Below are 12,176 nucleotides of genomic sequence, written 5' to 3' on the forward strand. Positions count from 1 at the left end.
GCGGTCTTACTTTTAATCTTACTCAGGCCTACTTTTTATCTGGGTTCTCTTCTCATCTCTGAAATAGGAATCACTACCTGGTACATAATGTACTAGGTACTTAACAAGCAGACCATGTGTAGACCAGCCATTCTGAATCAAGATCCCTGGGCAAGGCTCTTAATTCATCTGTTATCGAACAAAAGCAAAACTGCTCCATACATGGGCCACATAATATAACCCCTTGTTTACTTAAATTTTTGACCTATGTGATAAATCCTGATGCTTGTCTAAATGTCTTTGTAAGCATCTGAATATACCTAACACTGAAATAAGAGTTTAAGAAACTGACAACACAATCCAAGGTTTACATTTACTCATAATCACCTCAGTAAACATACTGGATTTTGCATTTAATACATGTTAAAATGTCTGAACAAAAATATTTAGTGTAATTTTTTTTTTTTTTTGTAAGAGTTTCACTCTTGTCAACCAGGATGGAGTACAATGGCGTGATCTTGGCTCACTGCAACCTCTGCCTCCTGGGTTCAAGGGATTCTCCTGCCTCAGCCTCCGGAGTAACTGGACTAGAGGTGCGCACCACCACACCCGGCTAATTTTTTCTATTTTTAGTAGAGATGGGGTTTCACCATGCTGGCCACGCTGGTCTCCAACTCCTGACCCTCAGGTGATCACCTTGGCCTCCCAAAGTGCTGGGATTATAGGCGTGAGCCACCGTGCCTAGCCAGCATAAATATTAAGATAAAGTATTTTAATTTTAAAATAAAAATCAATGTTATCATGGTCGCTCTAAACAAAATACCCAATAATGTTGGAATACTTCATTATAGATAAAACTAAAGCTCAGAAAACTATAAAGTTGACCTAGAATATAAACACCATACTACTTGAATGTTATACATTTGAAATACAAAGAAAGAAAGAAAGAATGTCTTAGAGAATGAGCTTTCAGCACACTGATATTTATCCATCACTAAGCCTTTAAATGCTAGCATTATTATCCTTTTAGAGTAAAGGTATAATTTCAGCTAGTTAACACTGGGTTTCAGCTCTTCACTCCCATAATTTCAGGTTCTTGTTACTCTTGTATCACTTCTAAATGCCCTATTTTCCAAGTACTCCATCACCAAGACATCTCTTTAGTAATAATCAAAGATATAAAATCAGGCCAATAAGCTTACCTACTTTAAATTCAATACAGAAAAATGACTTAAGTATTTTAACAATCAAAACAAACGTCTTTTTTAAAGATAAAAATGCTGTTCTTATTTCATCATTTTCTTTCTTGCTCTTTAAACAATATCTAAAAGTACTCAAGTACTACTTAGTACACAATAGTAACAAAACCATGTATAAGCACTTACCTTTAAGCTATCAAAAAATTTTGGTAACATTATGTGCCCACAGAATGAGCAAGACAGTATCTTAGGGAAAATATGTGAGAAAAGAGTAAGTCATAGCAGATGCTCTTTGTAGCTAGCAGACATTTTGTCTACTTAATAAACGATCTTACTCATGAATTCCTTTTCCCTTACTCCAAATCATGTGACTGCGTCAGGCTTTATTAACCAATTATTTGGACATGACTAACCACAGAATTTTGTTCCCTCAGTTGGGACCCAACTATTAGTCCATTGTCCATCCCAACTCAAGATTTTCCAAATCAAAGGGACATTCTTCCTACCATAATCAAGAGCTGTAAGAATGTGATCCATAGCTATTGACAGGCATGTGTCATGGACTTACATGGTGAAGCCAAAAGCTAAAGAGACCATACTCAACAGCAGCAATAACAAAGAGCTGACTTTCCATACAGATGTGCAATTTTGTTTCCTGAGGCTGTAGCTTGCTCTGGTTCCTACATTTAATTCCATTCACTGTTAACTATCCATCCCAGTTTCCTTCTAATAAATCCCTTATTTAATCTGGATTATATTAAGGAGTTAAAAAATATATACAGCAGTAGGGAGAGACCAATTCTGAATACCAATTATGTAGATTTTATCCCACTTAAAACACAATTTAGTTTTTGAGCTTTGCTGAAAGACCTGTAAGAAATCTAAATGAAGCTAAGTCCCAAAACTGAATTAGGAGTAACAAGGTTAACTTTAACACTGGAGGTTAATTTAAATCCATTTCTAAAATGAAAACGTTCATTTCACCATCAAAACATTCATTCATTCATACGAACACTGCCTTTTTGGTGCCATGCATATTAGATATAAAAACACCAAGATAATTAAGATAGAAATGCCTCCTCAGACTCAGCTAACAGAAAGCAGGTGCAAGACAAAACAAAAATCATATTTCAACAACCTACATGCTTAAAATAAAGAGATTCAAATGCTCTGTGAATCCTGAAAAACCAACCACTAACTTTTCCTGTGTTTAGAAGAGTGACATTTGAGCTGGGTCTTGATGGAAAAATAAGCAGGCATTTACCAAGAAAAAGAAGTAAGAGAAGCATTATAAGTAGAGAAACTCAAAGTCAGGAGTCTCAAAGAACACATGGTATAAAAATTTGCCAGAACAAATACTGCAGAGTTTGGTATACCAGACAGAATACAATAGGAGAGTGGCAGATCTAGCTAGAAAGGCAGGTTATGGTTTGATCTTTTAAAAGAGCCCTTGAATTTAGTCAGACTATTCCAAAGGCAATAGGAAGTCATTAACGGTTTAGAAATAGAAAACAAATGAGTTTTGATTTTTAAATATACCAGCAGTCGTACACCACAAGTGTTTAACTATACTCTTATAACCACTTTACAGAAATAGGGCTCATCTCTGTTTTACATTCGAGTCCCTTAAGAGGGGGGAAAGAAATTATTACATTCAAGCATAGAACATGTTCAGCTTTAGGATAGGTGAACTAAGTGTACCTAGTAACAACTTAAAAATTAGGACTAGGGCTAAGTTTCAAAAAGGTTCCTTTCTCAATAGGGTGTCCTTGCAAAGATAATCTAATGTTTGGCAAATTGAGGGGAAAAAAACTTAACTGCATCCAACTATCACTCAATGCTCCAGAATGAACATGATATGGAAAACTCATGTTTTTCTTAGGATTTGTTTCCCCATAACTATCCACTGTTAGTCTTTATCTCATAAGTAGTGTGAATCCAGTACTATTTTTCAAGTTACATGGCCTGAGAAAATGATTCTATCCCATGGCAAGACTATTTACTGGACTGGAAATCAACTTCCAATGACGCACATACTCAGCGTTTTTAAAAGTAATTTTGTCTATGATAGTCATCTAAAAAAAATGATTTTAGATCCTAAAGTTTCACAGGCTTCCAGGACAAAAACAATGTAAAAAATGACACAATTGAAATTTTCAGTTTATTGCTTCCTAGTAGTCTAGAGGAGGAGGAACAGTGCCAAGAACCAGAAAGAACAGCTCTCACAAGGCACCTGTAAAATTTTTTTACACTGTGCTGACTACCCCTTACCTAAGGGGAACAGCTTTACTCAACTCTTAAGACCACTGTAACAGGCAAATGTTTGGCTGCGGACACTGACTTACGTTAGGAATTGCTCAGGGCTCCACTCATGTTGAAGGGACATTAAGATGGATCAAGTACATACAACCAAGGTACAACACTAAGAAACTGTACTAGTTATAAAAAGAACAAAAGTTTGGACATTTCTTTCCCACGGAGTGCTCTTTTAGGAAACTTTCTCCTTTTAGTATCATCTTCCTCTGAGCTGCTTTTCCTCAAACTTTCTGCACACTTGGCTAGTGTGAGAATCCAGACCTTCTCAATGAAAAGAATATTTGTATTTAAAAGCTGTAAAAAACCTGTAGGAAAAGAAGGAGACCCCTCTGCCTTCTAAGCTAGGTAAGTGACATCCTCTCAAAGCTCTCACATGGTCTAGTTCACCTCATGAGGTTAAAACACTACAAACAAATTTGAGATAGCAACAGACGCTACACAACTGAACTGTTTGCCTATTTCCTGAAGACCTAGTGGGCACCATGGTAGAAAATAGGGCAGGATTCAGAGCATCTTTTCACCAAAAAAACTCTCTAAAAGGCAACCAACAGGTTACAGCTTAAGCCACTGGTGAGTATTCTCACCTGAAGTACATGATTTAAGCAGCAATGGGTTTGGCCACTGTTTTTTTATTCTGAAACATTCCTTACATGAGATTTTTAATACAAGCCTACAAATGGTTTATTTTTGAGGAAGACCTTTACTGTATTCACTATGGGATACGGGATTTAATAGATGATTGTTGGAGATGCTAAACTATGCTTTCTGCCTCTCTATTCTCTATCTTCCTCATTCAATGATGCGTGGCATTAGCAGTGGTGACCAACCACAGGCTACAAAGAACAGTAGGCCAAGGTACTGAAAACATTAAAGGCCTGAAAGGATGCTAGGAGAAATATAAGATTGTTCCCTCCCCTGCCGGGCATGGTGGCTCACACCTGTAATCCTAGCACTTTGGGAAGCTGAGGCAGGCGGATCACCTGAGGTCAGGAGTTCAAGACCAGCCTGGTCAACATGGTGAAACTCCATCTCTACTAAAATACAAAAATTTGCCAGGCATGGTGGTGGGTGCCTGTAATCCCAGCTACTTGGGAGGCTGAGACAGGAGAATTGCTTGAACCTGGGAGACCGTGGTTGCAGTGAGCCAAGGTTGTGCCACTGCACTCTACCCTGGGAGGCTGACCAGGACTCCATCTCGGGGCGGGGGGAGGAAGCCCTCCCTTCAAAGAGCTTATAAATTGGAAATACTAAAAATATTTGCATACAATACTAAAAATACTTATTCACAAATATTTATGATTATAAATACTTATGAAGCTACAGAGCAGCCATGTTCCAGGAGCCCAGTAAGTATCTGAACATTCGGTTAACTTCTTTCAATGACAGCCAGTATCTGATCATCAGATCAACATAACCAAAAAGTACCATTTATGAAAACAAGGTTTTAAATGTCAACCCTATTAAAGTAAAGCATAACACCATAAATAACTTATTCTAGGTTTCATACCCCCAAGGCTTGTCAAAATTTAAAAGCCTATATAGTGGCAAGGCCGAGTTCATGGTTTAAGACAGTCCAAGTATCACCACGATGTTGCACAAATCATTTGTTATCCCAATCTCTACCATCTTATTCTGCATGTCATCACACAAAGGTCATATAGAGGACAGAATGTAGTAGTACAGATACATTTCCTCTCAGCACTTTTGGGAAAACTCAAAAGCTTATGCCACAACTAAAAGTTAATTTATTGTATTCTATTTAAGAGTCTATTTCTTTCAGTACTAAAGATTTACATGACTCAAAGACAAGATTTGTATGACTGTGAATCAGCACTATAAAAACAGCCTTTGCCTCAAAAACCCATACCGAGCAACACAAAACACTACTTTGGGGACTGGACAAAATGACAAAATGAGGTGGAAAGCAAAGGGAGTAAGTGTCTTAAGAAATTGTAAGAATCCTCCTCAAGGAGACAACCAACACAGAAAAATACAAAGGTGAGAACCAACAATAGAGGTCAAAATGCAATGCAATTAGCTGCCCATCAGGCAGACAATAACTAATGTAATTGTTCATATAAAGATCTGGTTTACTATAAAGTAAAAAGTTTTATTAACTTTAATGTTATGAAATGTCTGTATAAAATGTTTAGATGCGAATGTCAAGGAAGGGAACAACAAACTTTTCAGAAATGTATGGTTATTTCAAGAGAAGGATGCTTGGCAAAAAGATATGAACAATTTCACAGAACTCCAAATAGTCCCTTTAAAACACATTTTAATTTGAAATTTCTTCCAAGAAATCCTTTTTTATCTTAAGGATTAACAGGTAGGCACTGCACAGTATCTCATTACATCACTGACAAGGTATTAACTTCCTGTTTAGTTGTAATTATAGGTGAAACAAGCATGTGTGTTCATTACACAAGGTACTAAGAATGGATTGAATGAATATTACTATAATTTTCTTTTGATCACCACTGAAGGTAAAGTCACTTAACATTATTCGAAGCCATTCTTTTGTAAGCATTATTTTAAAATGGGCCAAGAAACCCAAATTTAGATTTGAAGCTCTGCTCCATGAAAGCAAATAAGGTATTTTATGGACATTAAAAACAAAAAACAAAAAATAAAGATTAACAGCCGCCCAGTGGTAGAAAACATTCAATTATACATTAGCCAAGAAATTACAGCAAGGTTAGGATTAATGTAAGTATTTCATACTGAAAAATGTAGCCAAGAAATCGTGACTCACAATTGAGAAACATTTAAATATGACATATTCAGCTATCAAAAGTTGAAAGTCTCTTTTACAACAGATTATGTTGAAAGTATAGTTAGGCGATAAAAATCAGATGTTTCAACAGTGTATAAAAATACTTCCCTAAACTTTTCCCTTCCCTACATAACAAGGTTGAGGGTACAATTCTGAATAAATCTTTATCTAATAAGGGAAACTGGACAGTTAGATATCTGAATGCATTCATTTTTAATTATGAAATAACACTGCTACAGTAGCAAGCTCAAGACCACAACATTTCCAAGAATGAGGAGTTTAATTTCACTAATTTCAAAATACTGGTTTTGGCAAGGAGAATTAAGTCATTATAATAAAAGAAAAACCACACTGTAACAATACTAGTATAAAAAATAAAGTATAGAAAATTTATTTTAAATACCTCCCCTAGTAGATCTAATATTCTTGAAAGGTAAATGTACAAAGTGACAAACTATTCATGTGTTTACATGCTTATTTTCACCATCGAACACAGACAGTACCATAGGTAAGGTTTACCATAGGTAAATCTTCCTCATTTATTCCCTGGGACTAGAATACTATGTCTAATGCAGATTAGGACCTTTATTCCCCTGTATCTGTGGTTCTTAATCAGAGAGGAGCTTCAGAATCACCTAGAAAAATTTCAAAATTATGTCTTGTTTCCAGGGAAAATGATCTAGTAAGTCTAAGACCCCCAAGGAACTGTATTTTTTTGAAAAACTCTAAACAATTTGACATTTAAAAATAACTAAACGAGTATAACTGGATTGCAACACAAAGGATAAACGCTAGTTTTTTACCTGATTTAACCTGATGTGATTATTAAGCATTGCATGCCTGTATCAAAATATTTCATGTAACCCATAAATATATACACTAACTATATAACCACAAAAAAATTTTAAATACTCCAAATGTTCTGGAATATAAATGTAATTTATGTCAAACCCAACAATATATAATATTCAGTCAGCTCTTCTATACGCTAACAGATATAAGAAAATCACTATTTAAAAAAAGAATGCAAAAACCAACCTAGGTTTGAGATATTAATCTAAAACTTTTTATCTCAGTGTTAGGAACCTAGTTTCTAATAGAAAGATTATAGCAACATGTTGTGGAGAATCCTCAAAGATTGCCTGTCTTGGATAAAAAGGGTCACCTTAACTTAGGGGCAAAGTTTGACACAGCAATCTGGTGACATAGTAGTTCATCCCACTGAGGGAGCATTCAACTTTTTATTTGTGTAAATAACAAAAACTAGAATCAACACTGCAGATGAACATGATGAAAGAGAAGTATGCCGTGTCAGTCATGCACCCTTTTTCAAATTAAATAAATACTGAGGTCATATTATCAGCATCCTTCAGACACAACTATCCTACACAGGAAATCAGTTGGCTATAGACAAGCCTTGAGGACCATATATGAAACACATGCAAGACAGTTTACCCAGCCTATATACTAGTTGGGGACAATAAGTATATTTTGTTCACTTTAAGACCTCCTAAGCAGTTAACTGGCACATGTTAGTTTTTGGTGCTTGAAGAGACTACCCCAAAAGAATTAAATCCACTTCTACTTTCAAAATATATTAGTTAAAATCTTAACTCACAAATTAGCTATAATCTAAGAGTAAAGCTAAATCCCAATTACTTAGATGTGGAAGTGGGAGAGCAAAGCAGCTTATTTCAGATAACAAACTAAAACCACATACATCATAAAATAGGAATTGAAGGGCCGGGCGCGGTGGCACACACCTGTAATCCCAGCACTTTGGCAGGCCGAGGCGGGCGGATCACAAGGTCAGGAGATCAAGACCATCCTGGCTAACACGGTGAAACCCCGTCTCTACTAAAAATACAAAATAATTAGCCGGGCGTGGTGGTGGGCGCCTGTAGTCCCAGCTACTCGGCAGTCTGAGGTAGAAAAATGGCGTGAACCCAGGAGGCGGAGCTCGCAGTGAGCCGAGATGGTGCCACTGCACTCCAGCCAGGGTGCCTCACTATCTGATTTCAATCTCAGTTACTGACTAGTTGTGTGACTAGACAACTATTTCTCTGGGCCTGTTACTTCATCTATAAAATTCTCACATCTATGCCACATAGTTGTCTTGAAGATTAAATGAGTTAGGGTTTAGATGAGACTGCATTCTTAACTATTGTTAGTAATAGGCAATACTATATGAAAACCCTAAATGATATCAAAGGGTAGTGGTTAAGAACACATACTCTGGACCAGGCTGCCTGGGTTCTAATCCCAACTGTCACAACATGAACCCCGATCATCTTCTTAACCTCTGTGCCTTACTTTTTCAATTTCAAGATGGAGATAATCTTGAAATTATCTCAGCGGAAGTGGTGGTAGGAGGGAAACCAGAATCAAATTAGTTTTCTAACCCCTTACCCATGGTTTCCCTGCTAGCTGCTTGCTTATAACATTAAAGTCATACTTGCAGAAATAAAAACCCTTATGAAAACTTAACAGGGTGTATACAATGAGAAGATGAGCTATTCTTTTAGGCTTGGTTCACGTTATATTTATCTTCAAATGTCCCTAAAACACATATACTGTAGTCCATGTTTATGGGAGTGGTAAAATTGTCTATGGCCCTCAATACCAATCAACTTGTGAGTGCCACTTTTAACTCCTGTTGCTTAACATCCCTATTTAAGACTGTATTACAGCTCATTCAAATAAATACAGGAAGAAAGTTGATTGGTCTAATAGTCAAAAAACTTATTCCAAGAACATAGCTGAAGCAAAGTATAAATTCAAAGTCTCGATCAAATGGACTGAAGGTTAAAAGTATTCCAATAATCACTTCAGTAAAATATTAATGAGGAATACAGATACATCTTAATATTTGAAATGTGGAATCTTCAGACAAGAATAAACTCGAAATAGGTGCCTAACACAAGGATACCATACTGACATCAACGACTACTTGACCCCGTATTTCTGGAACAGGTGCCTAAACCGAAGAGCATTCCAGTTCAGAGCTGTACACTCACTAAAATTGTTTGGATGTGGAATGTTTGAAGGTTGCCTCATGTGATTCTAACATTAACAGTTCAAAAACCAAAGCACATGCACATGTCAAAGTTTCTGTAAGTTAAATCAATAATGTTCACATAAACACTGGTTTTTCCTATCTGCCAAGTTTTTATGTTGTGTCTATATTACATAAATCTTCAAAATATTATTTTGAATATTAATTATTTAAAAAATACCAGGAGACAACCTGGTATTAACTAGGAGTACTAAACTAGAAATTAAAGTTCTTAAACAAAAATGGTTAATTATAAATTGTGATATTAAAATAGCAGTAGTAACTATGAGTGTCATATATCAAGGGCCTGTTCAAATCTGCATATTAATCCATTTAATCCTCAAAACAAATCTACGAACTTAAAATTTGTTTTGTTCACTGCTGCCAACCCAATGTCTAAAACAGTGCCTGGTACATATTAGGCAAACAACCATTTATTGTTCATACTACAACAGATACCCTTCTTGTAGAGGCACACAAACTTGCCCAGAGCTAGAATTCTAACTGGAGCATTTCTGCTCCAATGTTAACACTCTTAGCCACTGTTATATTGCCTTTTAAAGCTTTTAAATCATTTAAGTGGTGTCACAGCAGCTGGGTATGACCTGTAAGAGAAAAAAAATCAGTGAGACCTTCCTTTAATGTGTTCTGTTCCACATGCACAAAAAGCTATGGATCTGGAACGATTCCACATTTTAGTGGCCTAAACTAATTCCAACAGAATAGACTTTTATTTGTACTGAATGTTACGCTCGTTGTGTAAACTACACTATAACATACAACTAGGCTTCTCCAATATGTTCCTGGCCTTTAAAGTGGTCACAGGAAGAGGTTATTATTTCAAAATAATATATTTTACTTCAATCCTTAACTCCTAAAAAACTTTTCTTCCTCTTTCATTTCGCAAATACAAAGATTTAAATTTGTATTTCGCATAACACAAAATGATGATGTAATGAAGGCCTAAAACAAAATTCAAGATTTCATATCAATATATATAGAGTGAAGATTTAAATCTTCCTCTTTCATGAAACACCAATCTTGCCCAATAAACTTCAGTCATAATTAAATAAATGCAAATGTAGTAGTATCAGGTCTATTTTAGTAAAGGCAAGTTCTTGCCATTCCTCTCAGTACTCTTTTTTAAAAAGTAATCTATTAAAACCAAAGTTTCTAACACTCACCAACCCCCCACCATTTTTCTAGTAAGGCTGAATTTATTCCATGACATTTTTTTCAAGTTAGCTGTAAATACTCCACCCTCCTCGATTGTGCAACAACCAAACACACCACACAAACACAAGTCACCAAAAAGGGAAATACAATCTAAGAGTTTGAATTTAGGTAAGTTTTGAGCAGAGGGTCTTAGAGCAGTGCACAACCCTATACAAAAGTTAACATTTAATAAAGCATATTATTTCACATTATTACGAAAGGAGACGCCGGAAAGAGCCTGAACCAGTTAAAGCAGCCGCCATCTTAAAATGCGGGATAGAAGTTAGAGCAAGAAAATGAGACTAAACCACCGGAGGTGGAGGTTCCGCTCACTCCCAGAGCTATGAAAAACCCTAGTTTTTTTCCAACTTAAATCGATAATATACTATCAAACCACTCAAGTAACGAAAGAATCTTCCCCAGCAGTGTTATTAAATAGAATGAGGCAAAAATAGGTACATCTAGCTTTCCCTTACTGCCATCGCACCCCTTATCCACCCCCACTCCCCAGCCAAAAGGAAAAGGGAGCTTCCAGAAGGCCTTTTACATCAGTTCCCGGTGTCCCTCGGATAAATAGCTTCGGGTGAAAAGCCGCAACTACAAAATACAGGAAGTGGCAACACTGTGTCATTCCTTCTCCTCCCAAACCCACTTATTCGGTGTAACCTGCCCAGAGTCTACGAAGAGTTTCTACTAGACTCACTGACTGTCCTTCAATGTGCGAGACTTCTACCCGACCCTCAATCAAGTTCGGGACTCCCCAGATTTTTTTTCTCTCCTCCTTTTCTTTCTCCCCCCAAAAGACCTAGATAACCTTGATCTCACAACTAAAGTAAGTTTTCAAGCACCAGGAATAGGAAGCGCCATGACATCTGCTGGAGTGTCTCTCCGCAATTCGGACCCCCACAAGAACTCTCAAGCAGCAAAAAAATAAAATAATAAAGGCGCCTTAAGTCACTCTCCTCCACCCCTAATTTGCACCGATTCCACTGAAGCACACTCGTAACACCTCACTTGCCACAAGTGTTCTCCGTTCCCTAACTTTAAACTTCATTTCTTCAAGAAGTATATCCGCGTTCTCCATCCCCCCATGGAAGAAGTAATCCAAGTAGCATTTTCGGAATTATGCTTCTTTTCCACCCCCACGCTTTCCTCTTGGCCCGAGCCTTCCTTTTCTACTACCACCCCAATTCCCTTGTCCCCGCGGGTTACCTTATTAATCCGTTTCAGCGCCATAGTGTGTGCTTGTCGTCTGGCTCCTCACTCTCTCGGTGTATGCTGAAAGGTCCGGCCAAAACTCTTGATTATCCCAGCGGCGGGGCAGGATTGTCTCGTCTCACACCGGCTCTGCCAGACACAGGCGCCTTTTGCAAAAACGGAGCAGATCAGCACTCGCACAGGCCCCGGAGAGTCCCTGATGAATCCAGGTCCCTTAAAGGCGGCCCCGATCCGGGGTGGGTGGGGTGGCGTGGCGTGGCAAAGCCACCAACAGCCTCTGTACCGTGCTTTCGGCCCGAAGTGGGGGCGAGGGTGACGGGAAGAGCGGAGGTGGTGGCTACAAGTTTAACTTCCCGGCCTCCAGAAAGGAAGAGACCCGGGTGGGAGAGGAAGAGGCGTAGGAGAAAGGGGTGGGTGC

At 37.6% G+C, this 12,176-nt stretch overlaps 1 protein-coding gene across 3 annotated transcripts in view; it reads right to left on the reverse strand.

The window, feature by feature from the left end:
- UBE2D3 (ubiquitin conjugating enzyme E2 D3) overlaps positions 1-12,176 on the reverse strand; it is a 34,278-nt gene that overhangs the window by 20,827 nt on the left and 1,275 nt on the right. For all 3 annotated transcript variants that reach the window (XM_010363327.2, XM_010363328.2, XM_010363326.2), the window contains exon 2: positions 11,753-11,904. In XM_010363327.2, coding sequence (XP_010361629.1) covers positions 11,753-11,776 — 24 coding nt within the window. In that variant the 5' untranslated portion in view covers positions 11,777-11,904. The remainder of the gene's footprint in view (positions 1-11,752; positions 11,905-12,176) is intronic.

The sequence above is a fragment of the Rhinopithecus roxellana genome, chromosome 2, assembly GCF_007565055.1.
Source record: "Rhinopithecus roxellana isolate Shanxi Qingling chromosome 2, ASM756505v1, whole genome shotgun sequence".
NCBI lineage: Eukaryota > Metazoa > Chordata > Mammalia > Primates > Cercopithecidae > Rhinopithecus > Rhinopithecus roxellana.